The sequence below is a fragment of the Podarcis vaucheri genome (genome assembly GCF_965113315.1).
Source record: "Podarcis vaucheri genome assembly, chromosome: 4".
Classification (NCBI taxonomy): Eukaryota; Metazoa; Chordata; class Lepidosauria; order Squamata; family Lacertidae; genus Podarcis; species Podarcis vaucheri.
Genome location: NC_138762.1, coordinates 1,689,363 through 1,710,597, shown reverse-complemented (window position 1 = coordinate 1,710,597; position 21,235 = coordinate 1,689,363). Strand labels below are relative to the sequence as shown.

Below are 21,235 nucleotides of genomic sequence, written 5' to 3'. Positions count from 1 at the left end.
GAGGCCCTTGTGTATATACAGTGGTGCCCCGCAAGACGAAATTAATTCGTTCCGCAAGTTTTGTCGTCTAGCGAATTTTTCGTCTTGCGAATCACGAAATCCCATAGGAATGCATTGAAAATCAATTAATGCATTCCTATGGTCAAAAAAAGTCCAAACAAAGCCAAATTTGGTACAAGAGTTTATTAACTGCTCTTTAAAGTCACACATACTGTAAAAAGCAGTTCAAAAATTGAAGGGAAAATAAATTAACTTTATAAACATGACAGAAAAACATTTAAAAATCAACAAAGTGTACAGTACATTTTCTAAGACTCTGGGGGACCACTCGAAGAAGGCTCCTCTTCCACTCTTTGCTTCTTGCTCAAGAACCTGTCCATAGTCTGCTGCTTCATCCGCCTTTTCAGCACCTCCCTGAAAGGCGACATGACCCTCGTATCAAGTGTTCGCAAGGTCACGTGCCACATGCTTGTTAGGGTGGTGCCGCTGTGCAAAAGCCTGCACATCCTTCCACTTCAGGCAAATGTTCCTCAGTTCTTTGGAGGACAGCCGTTCCTCAATTGCTTCCTCCTGGAACTCCGCTGCAAAGTCTTCAGCTGCAGGAACATCAGAACTGGCAGCCTCTCCATGCCTGACCACGCTGTGGATGCCAGATCTTGTCTTGAACCGTTCAAACCAACCTCTGCTTGCCTTGAAGACTTCTGGCTCGGCTGAGGTTCCTGGCTGTTCCCGGACGAGGTCTGCGTGCAAGGCCTTGGCCTTCTCAGAAATGACGGCCTCAGACACTGTGTCCCCTGCACGCTGCTTCTCTTCTATCCAGATGAGCAGCAACTTCTCGACCTCCTCCAGAACAGCTGGGCGGTTCTTCACGATCCTGGTGACTCCCTTGCCTGCATCAGTCGCCAGGATCTTCTCCCTCATCTTCAGGATGGTCCCGATGGTTGATGGATTCCTCCCGTACTCCCTGGCGATGTCCGTCACACGCATTCCGCCGTCGTGCTTCCGGATGATCTCCTTCTTCATTTCCAGCGTCACCTTCTCCTTCTTCCTCTCGCCGGCCACCGCAGCAGCAGTCTTCTTGGGTCCCATGGCAGCACAGCTCTTACCTTCGTAAACTCAGAAAAAGAAAAAGAAATCAGTGATGTGCTTCAAATCCAAAAAATTCAAAATCACCCAGCCACCCACCACACAGAAATTAAAACCCAGAACCAAGTCCTTGAATCCCCAAAACCCCAATCCAAAATCCAAACCCGCCCCCCCCAAAAAATTTAAAAGTTTAACTTACCAAATGGATGCAAGAGAAGTTCTGGAAAAGCTTCAACAATCAATCACCGAAGTCTTCAGAAACCTCAAATGGCTGCAAAATAAGTTTTGGAAAAGCTTCAAAAATCACCAATGCCTTCAAAAACCTCAACTGTTCCCACAGACACTGTCAGGGGTTTAGGAGCAGAGGCAAGGGCAAGGGAGGAAACAGAGAGCGAAGGGGAGGAGGCAGAAGAAAAGATGAGTGATGACGACGACCCGAGATCTCCGAGTCTTTCCAGTGAATCAGAGGATTCACAGAAAGGAGCACCAGTGGCCAGGGCAAGGGGGGAGTCTAGGGGGGCACCCCAGGAAGATAGAGCCAGAGGGGACTCAGAGGAGAGCAGTTGGAAATCGGGACCAGCGTCACCGCCAGAGAGCAGGGAAGAGGAAGGGAGCCAGGGGGCAAGCGCTGGCAGCTCACCACAGGAGGGAGGGCATGAGTCAGGAGTGGCCACACCTCCATCGGGGAGCGAAGAAACGGTTAAGAGGAAAGTGGAAGGTTGGGCGCGCGCGCCAAGTTCAAATGCAGAGGAAGGCGGCGCAGTAAGCAGCCCGGAAAGGGAGCCAGGTCCTAAAGCCCGGCGCAAGGAGGCAGGAGGGTCCGGGTCAGCGTCAGAAGAATCCCGGAAGGAAGAAGCCCCGGGGGGTAGAGGGACCCAGAGGAGGACAGTCAGGCGGAAAAGGTGGAGCAGGGCTAGGATATTAAGTTGGTGCGCACGGGGCGGAGACTCAGACGGAGCTTCGTCGATCTAGCTACTAGACGTAGAGTTGCGCGCAGCAGCGTGAGAATGGAAACTGTAATTCAATAAAGACTTTTACTTAATGATCGCTGGCTAGCGTGATCCTCTGTGAGCTAGGATCTTCAAGCAGCTCTGACAGTAAGCTCCGTCTCCAAATTGTGGGCATCTACAGCCCCGAGGAGGGGAGAGAAACAGGTGCCTACTAGTGAGCTCACGAACAGCAGACGACATGACGGCTGAGCAGCAGATAGAGGAACTCAGAAAAGCAGTGGCACAACTGAATGCCGAGGCTCTCGCATCCAGGAAGAGAGAGGAGGAGGCAGCTGCCGCCTGCAGGGATCTCCAGGTCAGGTTAGACGTGCTGACGAAGCAGACACCCCGGCAGGAGGGAATTGGGTTGGCGAGACGAACAGGCGGGCTGGTCTCTCACTTCGATGGGAACCTGCAACAGTATCCCAACTTTAGAGCAGACGTACTGTGCGCACTGCAACTGCTGCATAAAGACTTTAGAGATGAGCAAGAGAGAGTGGGATTCATCATGTCCCATTTGCATGGGGATGCTAAAGCATGGCTACGCAATTTATGGAGAGATAAGGATCCGGCGCTCCAGAATGCAGATGCCTTTATTAAAGCGATGGATGGGTGTTTCTTATCAAGTATTGACGTGGATCTTGCCCGGAAGGAGGTGCATGGACTAAGACAAGGGAGGGCCAGCGTCAGACAGTACCATGCCCGCTTTTTCGCCTTGGTCAGTGCCCTGGAATGGGACAGAGATTCGGCCCCGGTAAGAGACCTCTTTTGGGAGGGGCTGCACAGTTCGATTAAAGATGAGATCGCGAGGGGGGAGAGACCCCGAACCACCCAGGAGGTCGTTCAGAGGGCACTGGCAGTGGGGGTGAGGCTGGAAGAACGTCCGTGGAGCAGGGACGAAGGGCGTGGAGGGCGCGAACCAGCCAGGGGCCCCTCCTTCCTTCCCAGAGAAGCAGCGCGGGCGCAATCCACGCCTCCGCCAGGAGGAGGAGCCGAACCTATGGAGGTTGGAGGTGCAAGGGCTCAGTCAGCAACCAGAGCCCTAGCACCGGCAGCAGTGAAAGCGAAGCCTCCTAGAGGGAACAGGAAGTGTTACGTCTGTGAGGATCCAGGGCATATGGCGAAAGAGTGTCCCCAGAGGCTCCACAAGCACACTGCAGCCTCAGCAATGGTGACTGCAGCAACGCAGCAAGGAGGACCACAGCAGGGAAACGACGATGTCTGGCTGGAGGAAGAGGCACTGGGGCCCAGCCAGACGTGTCAGTGAAGCAGTCCCCAGAGATTTTACCGCCCATGGACCCCCTCCCGCCCAAGCCAGTAGTGAGGCTCACCGCATCGCTCCAGCTACCCAATGGAATCTCCATGGACGTGCCAATCACCGTCGACTCGGGAAGCAATGCAGACTTCATAGGGCAGGACTTTGTCGACCGGCACGCTATACAGTTGCTGCCTGCCACGCTGCCCCTGCAGGTTGTCACGGTGGATGGCAGGGAGCTGCTAGGGGGGCAAGTGGTGAAGCAGACGCCACCTATGGTGCTGCGGCTTGGAAATCACAGGGAAATCATCAGCTTCAACGTCACTCAACTCTCGGACACGCCTATTGTATTGGGCATGAGTTGGCTGGACAAGCACAGCCCGGCGCTGGCTTGGTACCAGAGGCAGCTGATCTTCGGCTCTTCCTTTTGTGCTGAACACTGCATCGTGCCCCGGCAGGAAGGAGAGGAAGAGGAGTCACAGCTGCTGCTAGGCACGCTGCAAGCGATTCCCCACAAGTATGCAGAATTTTTGGAAGTTTTCTGCGAGAAGGAGGCGGACAGGCTACCCCCTCACAGACCATATGACTGCAAAATTGACCTGCTTCCGGGGGCGGCGCTGCCTAAAGGGAAGCTGTATTCCATGTCAGAGGACGAGCTGCAGGAACTCAAAGAGTTCCTAGATCATAATTTGGAGCGCGGTTTCATCCGAGAGTCCAAGGCAGCGGGAGGCAGTCCTGTATTCTTTGTTAAAAAGCGAGACACGCCCCAAAAAAGACTGGTCGTGGACTATCGCATTTTAAACAATGGGACCAAGCCGTCGGACTTCCCCATGCCCCGAATAGACGACCTCCTGGCGAAGGTGCGGAAGGGAAAAGTGTTCACCAAGTTAGACCTGCGAGGGGCGTACAACCTCATTCGCATGCGGGAGGGAGATGAGTGGAAGACGGCCATGTTCACGCCACTGGGTACCTACGAATACAGAGTTATGCCTTTTGGATTGCAAAATGGCTCCCACGTTTTTCAAGCTTTCATGCATCACGTGTTGGCGGGACTTCTCTACAAGACGTGCGTCTGTTTCTTAGATGACATCCTGATCTTTTCGGAATCGCAGCAGGAGCATGACAGACACGTCAAGGAAGTGCTGACCAGACTAAAGCAACATAGGCTCTACGCCAAGCTGGAGAAGTGCCAATTTGACGTGACGGAGGTGGATTTTCTGGGCTACAAGTTGTCTGACAAGGGGCTCGCCATGGACAGCACCAAGGTTCGAGCGGTATTGGATTGGAAGAGTCCACGCAACCGGAAAGAGGTCCAAAGGTTTGTCGGCTTTGCGAACTTCTATCGCAAGTTTATCAAGGGCTTCGCTATGCAGACAGCGGCCATCACAGACACGCTTAGCTCCAAGAAAAAGAAGTTCGTTTGGACAGAGGAGGCGGAGCAGTCCTTTCAGGCACTCAAGCGTCTCTTCGCGTCGGAAGAGCAGCTGCTTCACGTCAACCCCAGCAGGCCGATGAGGGTGGAGACAGACGCCTCGGACAGAGCCGTGGGGGCGGTCCTGCTGCAAAAGGACCAGCAGGGGGTGTGGCGGCCGGGAGCGTTTTACTCCAGGAAGCTCAGCAAGTCCGAGCAGAACTACACCATCTGGGACAGGGAGTTGCTGGCCATTCATGCAGCGTTCAAAGCGTGGAGGCACTTCCTGATCGGCGCCAAGCACACGGTGCAGGTTTGCACGGACCACAAGAATCTGGAGCACTGGCGCACGGCACAGTTCCTAAACCAGAGGCAGATACGTTGGGCTGAGTTTTTTGCGAACTTCGACTTCCGCATAGAGTATGTCCCGGGGGACACTAACATCATGGCGGACGCCCTCTCCCGTAAGCCACAGTATCTGGAGGACGCAACGCCAGCGGCCGCCATGCACATCTTCGCACCAACAGTATGGGCGTGCGCCGCGGCCACCGTGGACCTGGAGGCGGTGCGGCGAGCGTTGCAGGATGACTCCTTCGCGCAAGCAAAGATGGCAGAGGTGCAAAGGGGCAAGGCTGAGGCCGACGGTTTCCAGCTACGAGATGGATTGCTCATCCGTAAAGGGGCCATCTACGTACCGGGAGACGACCTTCGCGCCAAGGTGCTGCAGCAGCTGCACGACGCGCCCACGGCCGGGCACTTTGGCAAGGAGAAGACGGTGGAATTAGTCGCCAGAGACTTCTGGTGGCCTGGAATGAGAGGGGAGGTCGCAGACTACGTGGCGAGGTGTGACACCTGCCAGAGGGCCAAACCAGTGCACAGACCGCCGGCAGGACTGTTGGAACCGCTGCAAACTCCGGTCGAACCTTGGGAAAGGGTGGCTCTGGACTTTGTCACAGATCTGCCCAGCTCGAGGGGCAAGACGGCAGTGCTGGTGGTGGTGGACCTGTTTTCCAAGATGGCACATTTCATTCCGTGTGCGAAGGTGGCCACGGCGGAGCAAACCGCCAAACTGTTCATAGACCACGTGTTCAAGGTTCACGGTCTGCCGCGGTCTATTCTGTCCGACCGCGGGCGGCAGTTCATCTCGAATTTCTGGCAGAAGCTGATGGGCTTCCTAAACGTCAAGATCAACCTGGCGTCGGCGAGACACCCGCAGACCAACGGGCAAGCGGAGCGGGTCAATGCCATCATGCAGCAGTACCTGAGATGCTATGCGAATCAACAGCCTGCGACGTGGGTGGATTACCTGCCGCTTGCCGAGTTCGCCTACAACAACACGAAGCACGTGTCCACGGGGGTCACGCCGTTCTTCGCCAACAACGGGAGGCACCCCAGAACCTTCCCGGGACTGGAAAGAATGGGGGAGGGGGAGCCGCAGACAGCAGATGCGTTCGCGTCGGAGCTGCAGGAAGTCCACGATCAGCTGAGGCGCCACCTGGAGCTGGCCAAACACGCATACAAGGTACAAGCGGACAGGCACAGAAGGGTTGGCGAAGAGCTCCACGTGGGAGACTGGGTCTGGTTAGCAGCCCACGCAGTGCCGGCCAGGTCGTTGGCCAAGAAGAAACTAGGGCATAAACAACTGGGGCCCTACCAAGTCGAAGAGCAGGTCAACCCGGTAGCTTTCAGACTGGCACTTCCGGAGGGTTCCAGAATGCATCCGGTGTTCCACAGATCGGTGCTCACTCCCTACAAGGCACCGCACAGGTTCCAGGAACCCGGAACAGCGCCGGGTCCGGTCAGAGACAGAACGGGGCACGCGGGAGTGGCACAGAAGGAGCGCATCAATGACGTCACGGAGATTTTGGACTCCAGATGGGGGGAAGAGGGGGTAGAATACTTTCTCGCCAAGGAGGGCACCCCGGCCAGTGCGAACAGCTGGGTGCCGGGCTACGCCTTGGACGAACCTCTACTCAAAGACGAGTTTCATGCCCTCTTCCCACATAGACCTATGCCAGCAGACTTTTTCGACGACTGGCTTTTCACGCCCACGCTTTCGGCCAGCACTTTCCGGGGGTTCGACTCGGACGAGGACCCGACACAAGACGTCCGTTCCCCGGAGGGGTCACCCTCGGGATCTGCATCAGAACCCTCGTATTGGTGGGACGATAGACCAGAGGAGCAGTTCCGCAGAAGGTGGCTGGAAGGCCCAGGACGAGCAACGCCGCCAGGAGGAAGTGAGGGAGAGACGGACATGGACGTTTTCGGGGACGACCCTGGTTTCGAGCACGGCGGCACAGAGATGGAAGCGGAGGTGACCGTCGTCGACGAGAGCAGGGAGGGAGACCCGCGAGACTTCAGATGGAGGCCCGCCACGGGAAGCGAACGATATCCGACGTTCGTCCCTTTGCAACAGCAGACCCCAGCTCCAGCACCGGAAGGAGGGGAGGGGGGAATGGGGGGCTTCGAGGGGGGGATGGATGTCAGGGGTTTAGGAGCAGAGGCAAGGGCAAGGGAGGAAACAGAGAGCGAAGGGGAGGAGGCAGAAGAAAAGATGAGTGATGACGACGACCCGAGATCTCCGAGTCTTTCCAGTGAATCAGAGGATTCACAGAAAGGAGCACCAGTGGCCAGGGCAAGGGGGGAGTCTAGGGGGGCACCCCAGGAAGATAGAGCCAGAGGGGACTCAGAGGAGAGCAGTTGGAAATCGGGACCAGCGTCACCGCCAGAGAGCAGGGAAGAGGAAGGGAGCCAGGGGGCAAGCGCTGGCAGCTCACCACAGGAGGGAGGGCATGAGTCAGGAGTGGCCACACCTCCAACGGGGAGCGAAGAAACGGTTAAGAGGAAAGTGGAAGGTTGGGCGCGCGCGCCAAGTTCAAATGCAGAGGAAGGCGGCGCAGTAAGCAGCCCGGAAAGGGAGCCAGGTCCTAAAGCCCGGCGCAAGGAGGCAGGAGGGTCCGGGTCAGCGTCAGAAGAATCCCGGAAGGAAGAAGCCCCGGGGGGTAGAGGGACCCAGAGGAGGACAGTCAGGCGGAAAAGGTGGAGCAGGGCTAGGATATTAAGTTGGTGCGCACGGGGCGGAGACTCAGACGGAGCTTCGTCGATCTAGCTACTAGACGTAGAGTTGCGCGCAGCAGCGTGAGAATGGAAACTGTAATTCAATAAAGACTTTTACTTAATGATCGCTGGCTAGCGTGATCCTCTGTGAGCTAGGATCTTCAAGCAGCTCTGACAGACACCCACCCACCCACCACACAGAAATTGCAAACCCCTCCCCAACTGCTCCCCCAGCCCCTCCCCAACTGCTGCAAACCCCTCCCCAACTGTTCCCCCACCCAGACAAAAAAAAATTTCAAAAAATAACATCATGGCTCAATGGTCCCAGATTCCTGCAGAAACCTCTCCAACTGTTCCCCCAGCCAGCCAGCACTCAGAAATTCAAACTCAGGGAAAAAAATTTGAAAAAAAACAAACTGGCCCAATGGTCACAGAAAATCATAAAAATTCCCAAGAAAGCCCCACAAGCTCCCAGATTATCGCAAACCCCCCCCCCCACAACACCAAGTCCTTGAATCCCAAACACCCCAACCCAAAATCCAAAACCCCCCAAAAAAGTTTTAAAAGTTTAACTTACCAAATGGATGCAAGAGAAGTTCTGGAAAAGTTTTGGAAAAGCTTCAAAAGTGAGCAAAGTCTGAGAAAAGGCTGCAAAACCACGTGCTAACAGTTGCTCCTCGAAGTCAAGTCGCAACTGCAGCTGTTCAAGCTAAGCACCCTTTGTTTTAACGGTTTTAAGAAAAAGGAAACAAAGTCGCGAGAGGAAATTAGAAAATGTTTCCAGAGGTATTTTAAAGAGTTACAGTGGTACCTCGCAAGACGAATGCCGTGCAAGACAGAAAACCCGCTAGACGAAAGGGTTTTCCGTTTTGGAGGCGCTTCGCAAAACGAATTTCCCTATGGGCTTCCTTCGCAAGACGAAAGCCCATAGGGAAATCTCCGGGACAGCGGGGAAAGCAGAGCGTGTCTTCCCCACTGTCCTCGGACCTCCTCCGAAGGCTGGCGGTGGGGCGGAGAGACCTCCTCCCGCCGCCAGCCTTCGGAAGGCTGCTCCGAAGGCTGGCGGTGGGGCGGAGAGACCTCCTCCCGCCGCCAGCCTTCGGAAGGCTGCTCCGAAGCCTGGCGGTGGGGCGGAGAGACCTCCTCCTGCCGCCAGGCTTCAGAAGTCTCCCTCGAAGGCTGGCGGTGGGGCGGAGAGACCTTCTCCCCGCACCAGCCTTCGGATGGCTGTCCTGAAGACTTGCGGGGGGAGGAGGGTTTTCCTTCCCACCGCCAACATTCAGAATGCTGTTCCCACCGCAAGCCCCGGGAACACCCCTTCCCCTCTGTTCCCGTACCTGTCCTGAAGGCTTGCGGTGGGGAGAAAAGCCCTTCTCTGCACCGCCAGCCTGGCAAGCGGTTTCCATAGGAACGCATTAATTGATTTTCAATGCATTCCTATGGGAAACCGTGCTTCGCAAGACGAAAAACTCGCAAGAAGAAAAAACTTGCGGAACGAATTAATTTCGTCTTGCGAGGCACCACTGTAATTTGTTTTTCCTCCAGCTGCTCCCAATAAATCTTCTTGTTCTGACGGTGGTATCACTTTCTCTAACTTGTCCAATCCCGAAGGTAGTGATACTTTGTCTAATATTCCTGGTCTTAGGGCTCCTGGCTCTCCTTCCACTCCTTTTTGCAGGTCTTCTCCGTGATCTCTCAGAAATTTTTCTTTATCCTCCACTGATCTTATTTTAAACTTTTTACCTTTAAAGGTAAAATATAGGCCTTGGGGGAATTCCCACCTAAAGATGGTTCTATTACCTTTCGGCAGGGCCACCAAATCTCCGTAGTTAGACCTAAGGTCCAAAAGATGTTTATTTATAACCCACCAATCTGGATGGGTTTCCCCAGCCACTCTTGGTGGCTTCCAACAAAATATTAAAATACAATAGTCCACCAGACATTAAAAGCTTCCCTAAATATAATAATAACAACAACCATCCATTTTCAGTCCATTGAATTAGCAGTTAAGCATTTCTGGAAAAGGGAATGGCATACTTTTGTATATTAGTATAAAAAGCATGCATAGGAAAGTATTACTCATTTATGATGAGAATGGGATTTATTTATTATGAACTTTGCTTGGTTCCTCCTTGGCAGCCAGTGCGATGGTTTCAGCAGGGCTAGAACTCAGGACCGGCTGCCTTGAGGGACATCTAAGAGCAGTTGGGCAGGGAAAGGTCTCCCTTGGGAGGTGGTGGACTCTCCTTCCCTGGAGGTTTCTGAGCAGAGATCGGACGGCCATCTGCCATGGATGCTTTAGCTGAGATTCCTGCATTGCTGGGGGTTGGACTAGATGACCCTGGGATCCCCTCCTCTCTCTCCACTCCTGAATTCTAGGAGGAGCTTCCTTGCCTCCTGCAAAGCCCTTTTCCCTGCAAGCTCTTCCTCTGGTTTCTGGCCAAGGGAGGGAGATGCTCAGAGTCCAGCCAAGAGCCTCACCCCCAAAAGGATATCTGGGCATTGGCATAGCCGGGGGGGGGGGAGCAGCTGCCCCCCTAAATCCATAAGAAATAATAAGAATCTGAGGTTCTGCCAAGCGAGAGAGGGCTGAGCTGGAGGGACTCGGCTTGGCAAGGGTTAAAGGGAAGTGAGCTGCCTTCCTAGAGAGGCCAGGAAGCAAGGGGGGGCCAGGTCCTCCAGAGCCAATCCCCTCCCTCCCCAGTCCTTTCCTGCAAGGAAGGGGGGGTGTTGCTTTGTGTCTCTGCTGCAAGGGCTGCCTCGCTCTCCCCTCCTGGGATCTGGTGAGTCTCCTCTCTCTCTGGGATCTGGTGAGTCTCCTCTCTCTCTAGGATCTGGTGGGGGTCCCAGGGCTGCAGCAGGGGAGGGGGCCTGGGGGGGGCTGATCTGCTCCTGCAAGGGGGGGGGGACCCCAAGTCAGGGAGGGGGAGAGGGTCCTGCCAGGGAGGGGCCAGGTCTGCCACGCTCTCCTTCCTGCAGATCAGAGGATCCCAAACTCATTTGACCCTCCGCCCCCCCTCCTTCAGAAAAGATCTCCCTTCTTCAAACAAAGGAGTCCCTGGGACCTTAACTCTCTGTGACGTCTCTCAGCCTCATTGCACAACAGAGGAAACATCTGCAAATGGTTTTCCAAAACCAGACGAGGAGGTAGACTAGCCCCCCCCAAAAAAAAAACCATGGGGAGGGAGGAAGGAAAGGTGGGAGAGGAAGGCCAGGAGTAAAGAGAGGGATCCCAGTTTCCCAGAGTCTGGCTGCTGCATTGGGGACCAGTTTCCCAGTGTCTCCCAGGGCAGCTCCCCACGGAGGCCACTGCAGCAATCCCCTCGCACCCAGAGCAGGGCATCCCAGGACCACATCCTCTCTCTCCCAAAGGGATTGTTGCTGGCAAAGCAGCCAGAAATGGGCGCTGCTACTCCCTGAGCCTCCAGGGACCTGGGCATCCGTGGCTGTGCGTGTGTTAAGCTATCTAACAGAATACTAATACTAAATTACCCTCCTAAATTTCAAGGGAGGTGTCTTTGGCCTCATCCACTTGGCCCTCAGGGGTTGCCGAGATACATACCTGGCCCTCAGAGCAAAGAAAAAGGGACCCCACCCCAGGAGTCTGTCTTGAGAGCGGCAGAGAGTCCAAGTGCAAGAAAAGGAGACAGAAGCAGGGAGTGGGGGTGGGGGGAGCAACTACTGAGGACCCCCAGATGAGGACCCCCACTAGAGCCAAGCATCCATTTTCCACAAGATACAAATGACTCCCTTGTCGGTCAGTTCTGACTTCTTGCATTTACTCGAAGGCAGGAGCAACAAGGCTGATTCATTTCCCAGAAATCCCTTCAGTTGCCTCCACATTTTGCTAGAAGGCTAGAGACATATTTCTTCTCTTCTTACTCCTCTTTACTCCCCAAAAGATAGCTAATGGTCTGGGCTGTGGTGCAGTCCAACCCTGGTTCCCAGCAAGACTCATCCATGCTTGCTCAGGGAACCTTTTTCTTCTCCTGATATTGTACAACTTTTGTAACTGAACAATGTATTTGCTTTCTAGGATTTGCTAGAGCTTCTCATTCAGACAGGCAGAACTTGGCAGAAGACCAAAGGGTTCCTTCCGATCTCTCAGAGGCTTCCTGAGAGCACAGATGGATGAGCGAGACTCAGCTGGCCCTAGAGCAGGAAGAGGCCATGCCATCCAAACTGGGAGCAGCGGGGGGATTCTGGGAAAACTCTGTGCAGAAGATCCTGGGTGAGGAGGACACCCTCCGCTCAAAGATACAGAGCCAGCAGGTGAGGCAGTTCTGCTTCCAGGAGGCCAAAGGACCCCGAGAGGTTTGCAGCCGACTCTACCACCTTGACCGTCAGTGGCTGAAGCCAGAAAGGCACACGAAAGCTGAGATGCTTGACCTGGTGATCTTGGAGCAGTTCCTGGCTGTCCTTCCACTGGAGATGGAGAGCTGGGTGAGGGACTGTGGAGCAGAGACCAGTTCCCAGGCGGTGGCCCTGGCCGAAGGTTTCCTCCTGAGTCAGGCAGAGGAGAGAAAGCAGGTGAGAAGAGACTTTCCTCTGGATACTCCCAAGGGGCTCCAAACAGGATGGAGAACATCCCATAATGCTCTACTGTTGGCCCATCTGTTTTGTGGGAAGGCATCCATGGAATGAGATGTAACACCTTGAATGTTTTTGTCTTTGTCATTCTTTTACTAATATTTCTCCCCATTCTCTGTTTTGAATCCTTGTTTCTTTTTCAGGGAAAGGATCTCTTTGCAGAAATGGACCTGGATTCCTGTGAGGCAGAGAGACCTCCGTTGGACACCAGAGAGCGGCCACTGGGTAAGGAGGAAGGTGGTGTTTCTCTGTTTGGTCTCATTCTGTTGGTTTTCCAACTCATCTGAGGGTTCTTTGTCACGGCTAAAAATTGGCCTCTGTTTCTTTAATGCTTAAAAAGCTGGGTGAGCATGAGTCAGCGGCCTGCACCGGGTTGTATATATAGAGTGAGAAATGTTAGTTTGGTTTGGGTTGGTTGGTTGGTTGGTTGGTGAAACCTGGTAGTGTTGATGTGTGTGAGAGATTTTGACCAGCTTCGGCCCATCTGTTTTTTTTTTTAATTAAATTTTTATTGAAGTTTTAACAAATCACCACAATACCATAACAACACCATAACAATAACATACTAACAAACACACACACAAAAAACACACACGTATAACTCCAGTTTTTACTTTCTTTTAGCTTTGTCACGGCTAAAAATTGGCCTCTGTTTCTTTAATGCTTAAAAAGATGGGTCAGCATGGGTCAGCATGAGTCAGCGGCCTGCACCAGGTTGTATATATAGAGTGAGAAATGTTAGTTTGGTTTGGGTTGGTTGGTTGGTGAAACCTGGTAGTGTTGATGTGTGTGTGAGATTTTGACCAGCTTCGGCCCATCTGAAGCTGATACAGGTTTTTCTTATCTTGAGCCCAAGCAGAGTAGTCCACACAGCAGAAGGATAAGCAGTATGTGCCACATTCTCAACTTCATTTCCACTCTATGCTGAGAGAATACAAACATGCATCTTGCCTCTGTGAGAGCAGAGAAGAGAAGCAACCTGTCTCTCTAACAAAGAAACCAAGAGAAGAGTGAAAAACAGCAAACCAGTGTACGTCACATCCGGTCTCCCATTCCTGTGCGAATCCAACAGTAACTTGGAGTGTGGAATGCAAAACAATTTCTTGTGACATGCATTTGCTGCTCAGTGAGGAAGCAGAAACCAACAGTGTGTACAGTTGGTCAGTCGCTTTTGCAGAAAGGCTTTTAAGAATAAAAGCAGAAAGTACTCTGCAAGGATACTCTTCTTGTGGACTCTTTTATGCCAACAAGGGTCCGAGGACCAGGCTGAGGCAACAAAGGGAGGTCAGAACCCCCCCCTTTTTTACAAACACTGACAGGTTATGGGCCCAGTGTTTCTGAGCTTGTGCAGAGTGCAAAACGACTGACAGCATCTGAGCAGGGAGCTGGTGAGTCCCGGTGGTGTATGGAGCCAGTGGCTGTGCGTTGGAGCAGTTGGTGGCAAGCTGTAACTGTCTGCAGTGATGCTGGGGCAGCTAGGATCTGAGGAGCAGGAAAGCACTCAGCATCGGCTACTGGAACAGTCTGAACTCCTAGAGGACCACAGTAGGCGACTCACAGAGCAGCTACACCAGTACTCTGCAAGGATACTCTTCTCATGGACTCTTTTATGCCAACAGAGCCTTTTTTTTTTTTTTACAAACACTGATATTCTTTTCATCTTGTTTTGCGGGAGACAGTTGGGAGCAAGGGTCCAGAGGAGGGGAGATGGGTTTTTGCACATCTAACATATGAAATGGGCACAAACCTCCAAATGCTTTCAGCAAGTATGGCTTTCTGAAAGGCCCATCTGTAGTTAGAGATGCCCTGTTTCACCTGTGAGAGAAGTAGGCACTCCTGGCGTCCTGTTTACATTTTTTCTCTTGCAGGTGGCAGAAGGATGCCAGCAAGACCTCCTGATCCACCTTTTCATGGGGGCAGAAGGGAAGCAGCGGCTGTGGAACCAGATCAGGTCAGGGGAAGCTGCCTTGTGGGGACAGAGGCTGAGGGATGGAGCAATGTCATGGACTGGTTGGGCACAGAGGAATGGTGGGAGGAAGCAGCCGGGGAAGCAGGAAGGGAAGACGGCTCAGAGCCGAAGGAGTGGAAGTGGAGGAAGGATGAGTGGTCAGAGGCGGAAGAGGGAGAAGCCTGGGAAGAGGAGGTGTCAGAAGCTGAAGGGGCAACAGGGCTTAGTGAGCTGGGAGACTCTGTGGCAGAATGCAGTGCAGAATCAGAGGCAGAAGAGGAAGGAGGCAAGTGGGAGAGGAAGGTCGAGAGACAGAGTTGAGTCAGGAGAGTCTCCCGGCTTGTCTCTCAGAGCCAGGAAACCCCTTGCATTGCAGGAATCTCTGCTAGATTATGCAAACTGACAGACCCTCTGGGAATTAGCTGCTGTTCTCATGAGGCCCGAAACTCAGCCAGGTCTGTGAATATTGTGTTCTTGTTAAGAGAGTGTGAACTCCAGCTGTGAAGTGTGGGATTTCCTACCCATAGAACTCTGACACCAGCCTTCTGAATTTCGCCAGTAGGATTCATCTGTAGTTGCAGTTTTCATGGAATCCTAGAGTTGAAAGGGACACCAAGGGTCATCAAGTCCAACCCCCTGCGTTGCTAGATCATCCAAGACAGATGGCCATCCAAAATAGGCTTATCTTATTTCTAGACTGATCACGGAATGCAAAAATTGGTTTCTAAGAAGTGGACAAATGAGAACAAATAGTGGCATGGATTCACCTAACCAGCGCCATCTGCTGGAAAATGGAGCCTGCCCACCATTCCTCCCCTCCCCCTCTCCATGCCCCCATGAACCCCTTGAATTTGGCTCTAGGGCATTGGGAGGGAACCTTCCCAGAACAACTCACGAGGAGAGGAGAAAGTGGATCCTTCCATTGGGGAAACTGGAATGCTTGCGTAGGCAGAGTGACTTGGAAAACACAAGGTGGAGTTCCACCTATTTGCACAAAGACGGATACCCATAACTAAAAGGCAGAATAAAATAAGCATCCATAAATAAAATGTGCAGCAAAGGAATCCTATTGAAACAACGCCACAATTTACAGGAAGGAAACAACAGAGCATTGTGTAGCAGATCATATTTCTGCTGTCTCAGAGGAGGATATTTCCCTTTTTCTTTTAGGGTCCAGTCTGCTTTGAAGATGTGGCCGTTCGTTTCACGGACAAGGAGTGGGCGTTGCTGGATCCTGACCAGAGAGCTCTGCATAAGGACGTCATGGAGGAGAATTGTGGGATCGTGGCCTCTCTTGGTAAGGCTCCCTGTGGGATCATCATATCAGCCTGGAAATTCAAAACATACCTCTATGGAACCAACCTCATATATTTTCACAGAGCTCAACAGCGCCCCCTGCAACACCTGGGAACCTAACACCCCCACAATAAACAGTAACTTTCAGTTTTTTCTTTGAACAATCTTCCTCAAATTATTCCTTTTTCTACCACGATCAGGCTGGTCTGAACTGCCCAAGGCCATCTTCAATGTCAGCTTCAGAATTGTTAGGAAAGATAAGTTGTGAGCTTTAGAGCTTACAGGGTTAACAGCTCAGAGTGTCCTGCATCTGGGGAGGAGCTGTCTCAACATCCGGGAAAGCTGTTTCTTTGTTCTTTCTGACTTTCGTTTTCTGCTGAGACAAGGAAGACGCAACGTCTGCATCTTCCGATGGTTTATCTCGCTGTACATACAAAAAAGCTTTCTAATTTAGAGGAACAGCAGTGTTCCTTCTGCTGTCCCGGGAAGGCAGGCGGGGGGGAGCAAAGACTTTTGCCCCCCCGCTGGCCTTCAGAAGAGGTCCAGGACCTCTTCTGAAGGCCGGCGGGGGGCAAATGTCTTTGCTCCCGACCGCCAGCATTTTAAAAGAGGTCCCCGGAGATTTCCCTATGGGCTTTCTTCTTGCGAAGCAAGCCCATAGGGAAATTCGTCTTGCGGAACGACTCAAAAACGGAAAACTCTTTCGTCTTGAGAGTTTTGCGAGGCGTTCGTCTTGCGAGGCACCACTGTAATGAAAGAACTTTTATGAAGGAGTATTTATTTGAACAGCAGTCATAACCATTGGCAACCTTTAGCTTTAATTAAGGCCTTACAATGCCTTCCCATGATATGAACCAAGTTTTTAGTTCTGCAGTTTCTTTAGTCGGCTCCATAGATTTCTGATTGGGTTAAAGTTTGGGCTATTCCCAGGCCATTCCAGCAGTGTAATATCTTTATCTTGAAAGCACCTTTTGCACACAGCAGCAACATGACATGGAGCGGAATCCTGTTGAAATAGAAAATAGAATATGTGTGTGTGTGTGTGTGTAATGTTTCCAAGGGGTTGATTGAGAGCAAGCAGGCAAATATCTCCCTGCTTGGCTGTGAAGCCTTGCTTTTGCTGCCAAAATAAACCTTATCCATCCAGAGCGCCACTCTCCCGTGGCTGACTCAGTCGCTGGCAGAATCCGTGAGTGGGCGGTTCCTAAACTTTCCCCAGCAAAGCAGCTTCTTGACTCCCAGTCTGCGCCTCCCCTCTCTGCGCAAGGAGGCCGTGGGTAACGGAGGACCCCTCTCCTCCCCGCTTTGCCCAGGCAAGTTGTCCTGGCACTGTCTTGCCTCTTCCGACTCCTGCAGCGCCGCTCCACTGGAGGTGTCTTTATTCTCCTCCGTTGAAGGGGAGCTGCTTCCCACGATCCCTGGAGGCTCTCTGTAATCCATTCGGCTTTTCCTCTCTCCCTCCTGAACCGAGGGCAGTTCCCTGACAATATGCTTCAGCATCTGGGAAAAGATCACCTGAGGAACGCTTCAGTTTGGGAGCAAGTCTTTCATTTATGCATTTTAGGGCATTTACATTCCCATTAATCATGTAAATTTTGCCCACATCTTTTGCTGCCATACAACCCCAGATCATCACACTATCTGGGTGTTTCACGGTCGGTGTAATGCAAGTGAATGTAAATCTTCTCTGATTCTTCTCCTCACGTATGTCATGCCATCACTACCAAGCAAGGAGATTTAGAATCATAGAATCATAGAATCATAGAGTTGGAAGAGACCACAAGGGCCATCGAGTCCAACCCCCTGCCAAGCAGGAAACACCATCAGAGCACTCCTGACATATGGTTGTCAAGCCTCTGCTTAAAGACCTCCAAAGTAGGAGACTCCACCACACTCCTTGGCAGCAAATTCCACTGGCAAACAGCTCTTACTGTCAGGAAGTTCTTCCGAATGTTTAGGTGGAATCTTCTTTCTTGTAGTTTGGATCCATTGCTCCGTGTCCGCTTCTCTGGAGCTGCAGAAAACAACCTTTCTCCCTCCTCTATGTGACATCCTTTTATATATTTGAACATGGCTATCATATCACCCCTTAACCTCCTCTTCTCCAGGCTAAACATGCCCAGCTCCCTTAGCCGTTCCTCATAAGGCATCGTTTCCTGGCCTTTGACCATTTTGGTTGCCCTCCTCTGGACACGTTCCAGTTTGTCAGTGTCCTTCTTGAATTGTGGTGCCCAGAACTGGACACAGTACTCCAGGTGTGGTCTGACCAGAGCAGAATACAGTGGCACTATTACTTCCCTTGATCTAGATGCTATACTCCTATTGATGCAGCCCAGAATTGCATTGGCTTTTTTAGCTGCCGCGTCACACTGTTGGCTCATGTCAAGTTTGTGGTCAACCAAGACTCCTAGATTTGGGTCTCATCACACCAAATAACATTGTCCCATTGTTCCGCTGTCCTGTTAACATGGGTTTAATGTTTTCAACCTTTGCTTGAGAGATGACAATGGCTTTTTCCTTAGAATTATAACATTTTGACCAGTCCTTGCACTCAACTTCACATTACATTGTGCCATGTCATCTTGTATACACCCAGATGATTTTCTTCTGACAAACACTGACAAACTGGAACGTGTCCAGAGGAGGGCAACCAAAATGGCCAAAGGCCTGGAAACGATGCCTTATGAGGAACGGCTAAGGGAGCTGGGCATGTTTAGCCTGGAGAAGAGGAGGTTAAGGGGTGATATGATAGCCATGTTCAAATATATAAAAGGATGTCCCATAGAGGAGGGAGAAAGGTTGTTTTCTGCTGCTCCGGAGAAGCGGACACGGAGCAATGGATCCAAACTACAAGAAAGAAGATTCCACCTAAACATTAGGAAGAACTTCCTGACAGTAAGAGCTGTTTGCCAGTAGAATTTGCTGCCAAGGAGTGTGGTGGAGTCTCCTGCTTTGGAGGTCTTTAAGCAGAGGCTTGACAACCATATGTCAGGAGTGCTCTGATTGTGTTTCCTGTTTGGCAGGGGGTTGGACTCGATGGCCCTTGTGGTCTCTTCCAACTCTAGGATTCCATGATTCTATGTAGGGACAGTCTCTCCACTCATCCATCATCACTTGCCTTTGTGCACCTTTCCCTGCCTTTACCGGTCTGATTTTGTAGTGACTGAGTCTCCTTATACCTCTTCAAAAATATAGAAATGCCTGCTTTGGTTAAGTTTTTCCTAATCTTTAATCAATTTCTTCAAAACTGTAGCCTTGTTCACTTAACAGTACAATTTTACATCGCTTTCTGGGTGACCAGTCAACTCTTTGTGCCATTTCTATAATTTTATTATGTTTTACAAGAACACATTTTTTAATATGATTTTTATTAATTTTCCAATAAAAACAAATTTATAACATCATTAAACATCAAAAACTCATCACATATCTTTTTTTTCTTTTAGACTTCCATCAACATGTCTGATAATTTTCCGTAATTATCACAGATCTTAATTTATATTGCATTATATATATCCTTTTTTACCATGTTGTTTAAACAATATTTCTACCAAATCTTCTTGCAGAGCTTTTTGAAAACTTACAAATGTTATATCATTATCACAAATATTTTTAATATATTCTGTAAATTTACTCCAGTCCTCAGTGAATCTTTGGTCTCGTCGGTTGGTCTCCCTGTCAATCTGTCCAGTTCCGCGTAATCCATTAATTTTGATCTCCATTCTTCAATCGTAGGCATTTCTTCTTGTTTCCATTTCTGGGCCATAAGAGTTCTGGCTGCTGTTACTGCATACAGAAATACTTTCTGATCGTTCCTTCTTATTTCACCACCTAATGTTCCTAATAGAAATGCTTCTGGTTTTTTAACAAATGTATATTTCAGTATTTTCTTTATCTCATTATATATCATTTCCCAGAAGCACTTCATTTTTTTACATTCCCACCACATGATAAAATGTCCCTTCTTTCTCTTTACATTTCCAACATTTATTACTCACCTTAGATATCTTACTTAATTTAACTGATGTTATATACCATCGATATTTTCATAACATTTTCTTTAATTGTGGTACATGCCGTAAATCTCATCCCTTCCTTCCACAATTTTATCCAATCATCAAATCGAATGTTATATCCAAAGTCTTTGGCCCATTGAATCATAACTGATTTAACCTCTTCATCCTTCAAATGCCATTCTAATAATAATTTATACATCATAGATAAATTTTTAACTTCGTTATTCAATACTTCTCGTTGAAACCTAGATTCTTTTTCAGAATAGCCTCTTTCTGCAACCTATTTCTAAACATTTCATTAATCTGAAAATAATGCAGCCAATCGTTTACATATTCTTTCACTTCTTCATATGGTTTCATTTTCCACTTACTTCCCTCTTTCTCAATTAAACTTCCATATGTTATCCACCTCCCAGTCATATTGATCTTTTTAACACTCATCGCCTCTAATGGTGATAACCAGTGTGGTATTTTTGGTTCAAGTGGGTTTTTGTACCTACCCCATACCTCATTCAGAGATCCTCTAATAATATGATTTTTGAAACCTTTATGCACTCGTTTTTTTTCATACCATAAATATGTGTGCCAACCGAATCTATTGTCATATCCTTCCAAATCTAACAAATCTCTATTTTCTAATTTCATCCATTCTTTCAACCAACATATGCATGTTGCTTCGTAATATAATCTCATATCTGGCAGGGCCAAGCCTCTCCTCTCTTTTAAATCTGTTAACAACTTAAATTTTATTCTCGGCTTTTTGCCCTGCCAGATATATCTTGAAATCAAAATCCATAAGATGCCACCAAACGAATAAAAGTCTGTGTTAAATCTCAAAGAGAGGGGAAGAGAAGAAGAAGGGCAAAAGCCTCCCCCATCAAAGATACAAAAATGGCGCAGTTCGCTTCTTTGTATCCCATTCAAATACTCCACAGAGGAGGGAGGGGGGTATGAACTTCAGGGGGCAAAAACACTCCTAATTCCTCTCAAACTTCTTTTAAACTTCCACCAAATTAAGGTAAAGAAACAGTATTTTCCCTCTTAGTATCTTCTGTCTCTCTTCACAGGCTAGAATTAATAAATCAGTCCGTCGCTGCCAATTGGGCAGATCTTTTTAAAAACAAAAGTAGAAAGCTCTCGGAGTCTTCTCCCCCAACATTTCACACCGACTCACTGATAAGACTATTAATTGCCTTCCAAATGACTCTCCCCCTTTTCTCTATCTTTATACTCCTTATAGTCCTTTAAAAGGCAGTCAAATAAATTATCAGTTTAATCTGTTTGCATTGACTTACGTTTTTGTCCCGCTCTGAAGATTGTTCTTCTGTGTAGTTTAAATTCCAGGCAAGGCTGACCTCCTTTTTTCCACCTTACCCACTTCAAATTGGCTCTAATCCATGGATTTGTATTTTAAAAAGTCCCAATTCGATTTCTTAATGTTCGAGAGCTGATCGCTTCTGTGTGCAAGCTCGGAGCTTCGCTCTTGAGGGATAGAAATGGCCTCCTGCTGTCCGCTTCTCTACCCTGCGGCTCTCGTCGCCTCCAAAAAAGAGGTTACTTGGCAGCCGGAGGATAAGCTCTTGGACC

General features: G+C 50.2%; 2 protein-coding genes across 5 annotated transcripts in view; both read left to right on the top strand.

Moving 5' to 3' along the window:
- The window catches only part of LOC309530284 (uncharacterized protein), a 435,057-nt gene that overhangs the window by 18,295 nt on the left and 395,527 nt on the right, over positions 1-21,235 (top strand). The window contains exons 2-3 of the mRNA XM_082218999.1: positions 11,835-12,328; positions 12,532-12,613. Of these exons, the coding sequence (XP_082075125.1) occupies positions 11,930-12,328; positions 12,532-12,613 (481 nt within the window). The 5' untranslated portion in view covers positions 11,835-11,929. The remainder of the gene's footprint in view (positions 1-11,834; positions 12,329-12,531; positions 12,614-21,235) is intronic.
- The window catches only part of LOC309530467 (uncharacterized protein), a 45,725-nt gene continuing 38,599 nt past the window's right edge, over positions 14,110-21,235 (top strand). Inside the window, exons 1-2 of one of the 4 annotated variants that reach the window (XM_082219463.1) lie at positions 14,110-14,339; positions 15,507-15,633. In XM_082219463.1, coding sequence (XP_082075589.1) covers positions 14,190-14,339; positions 15,507-15,633 — 277 coding nt within the window. In that variant the 5' untranslated portion in view covers positions 14,110-14,189. The other 3 variants (XM_082219462.1, XM_082219461.1, XM_082219464.1) reach the window with 3 other exon arrangements.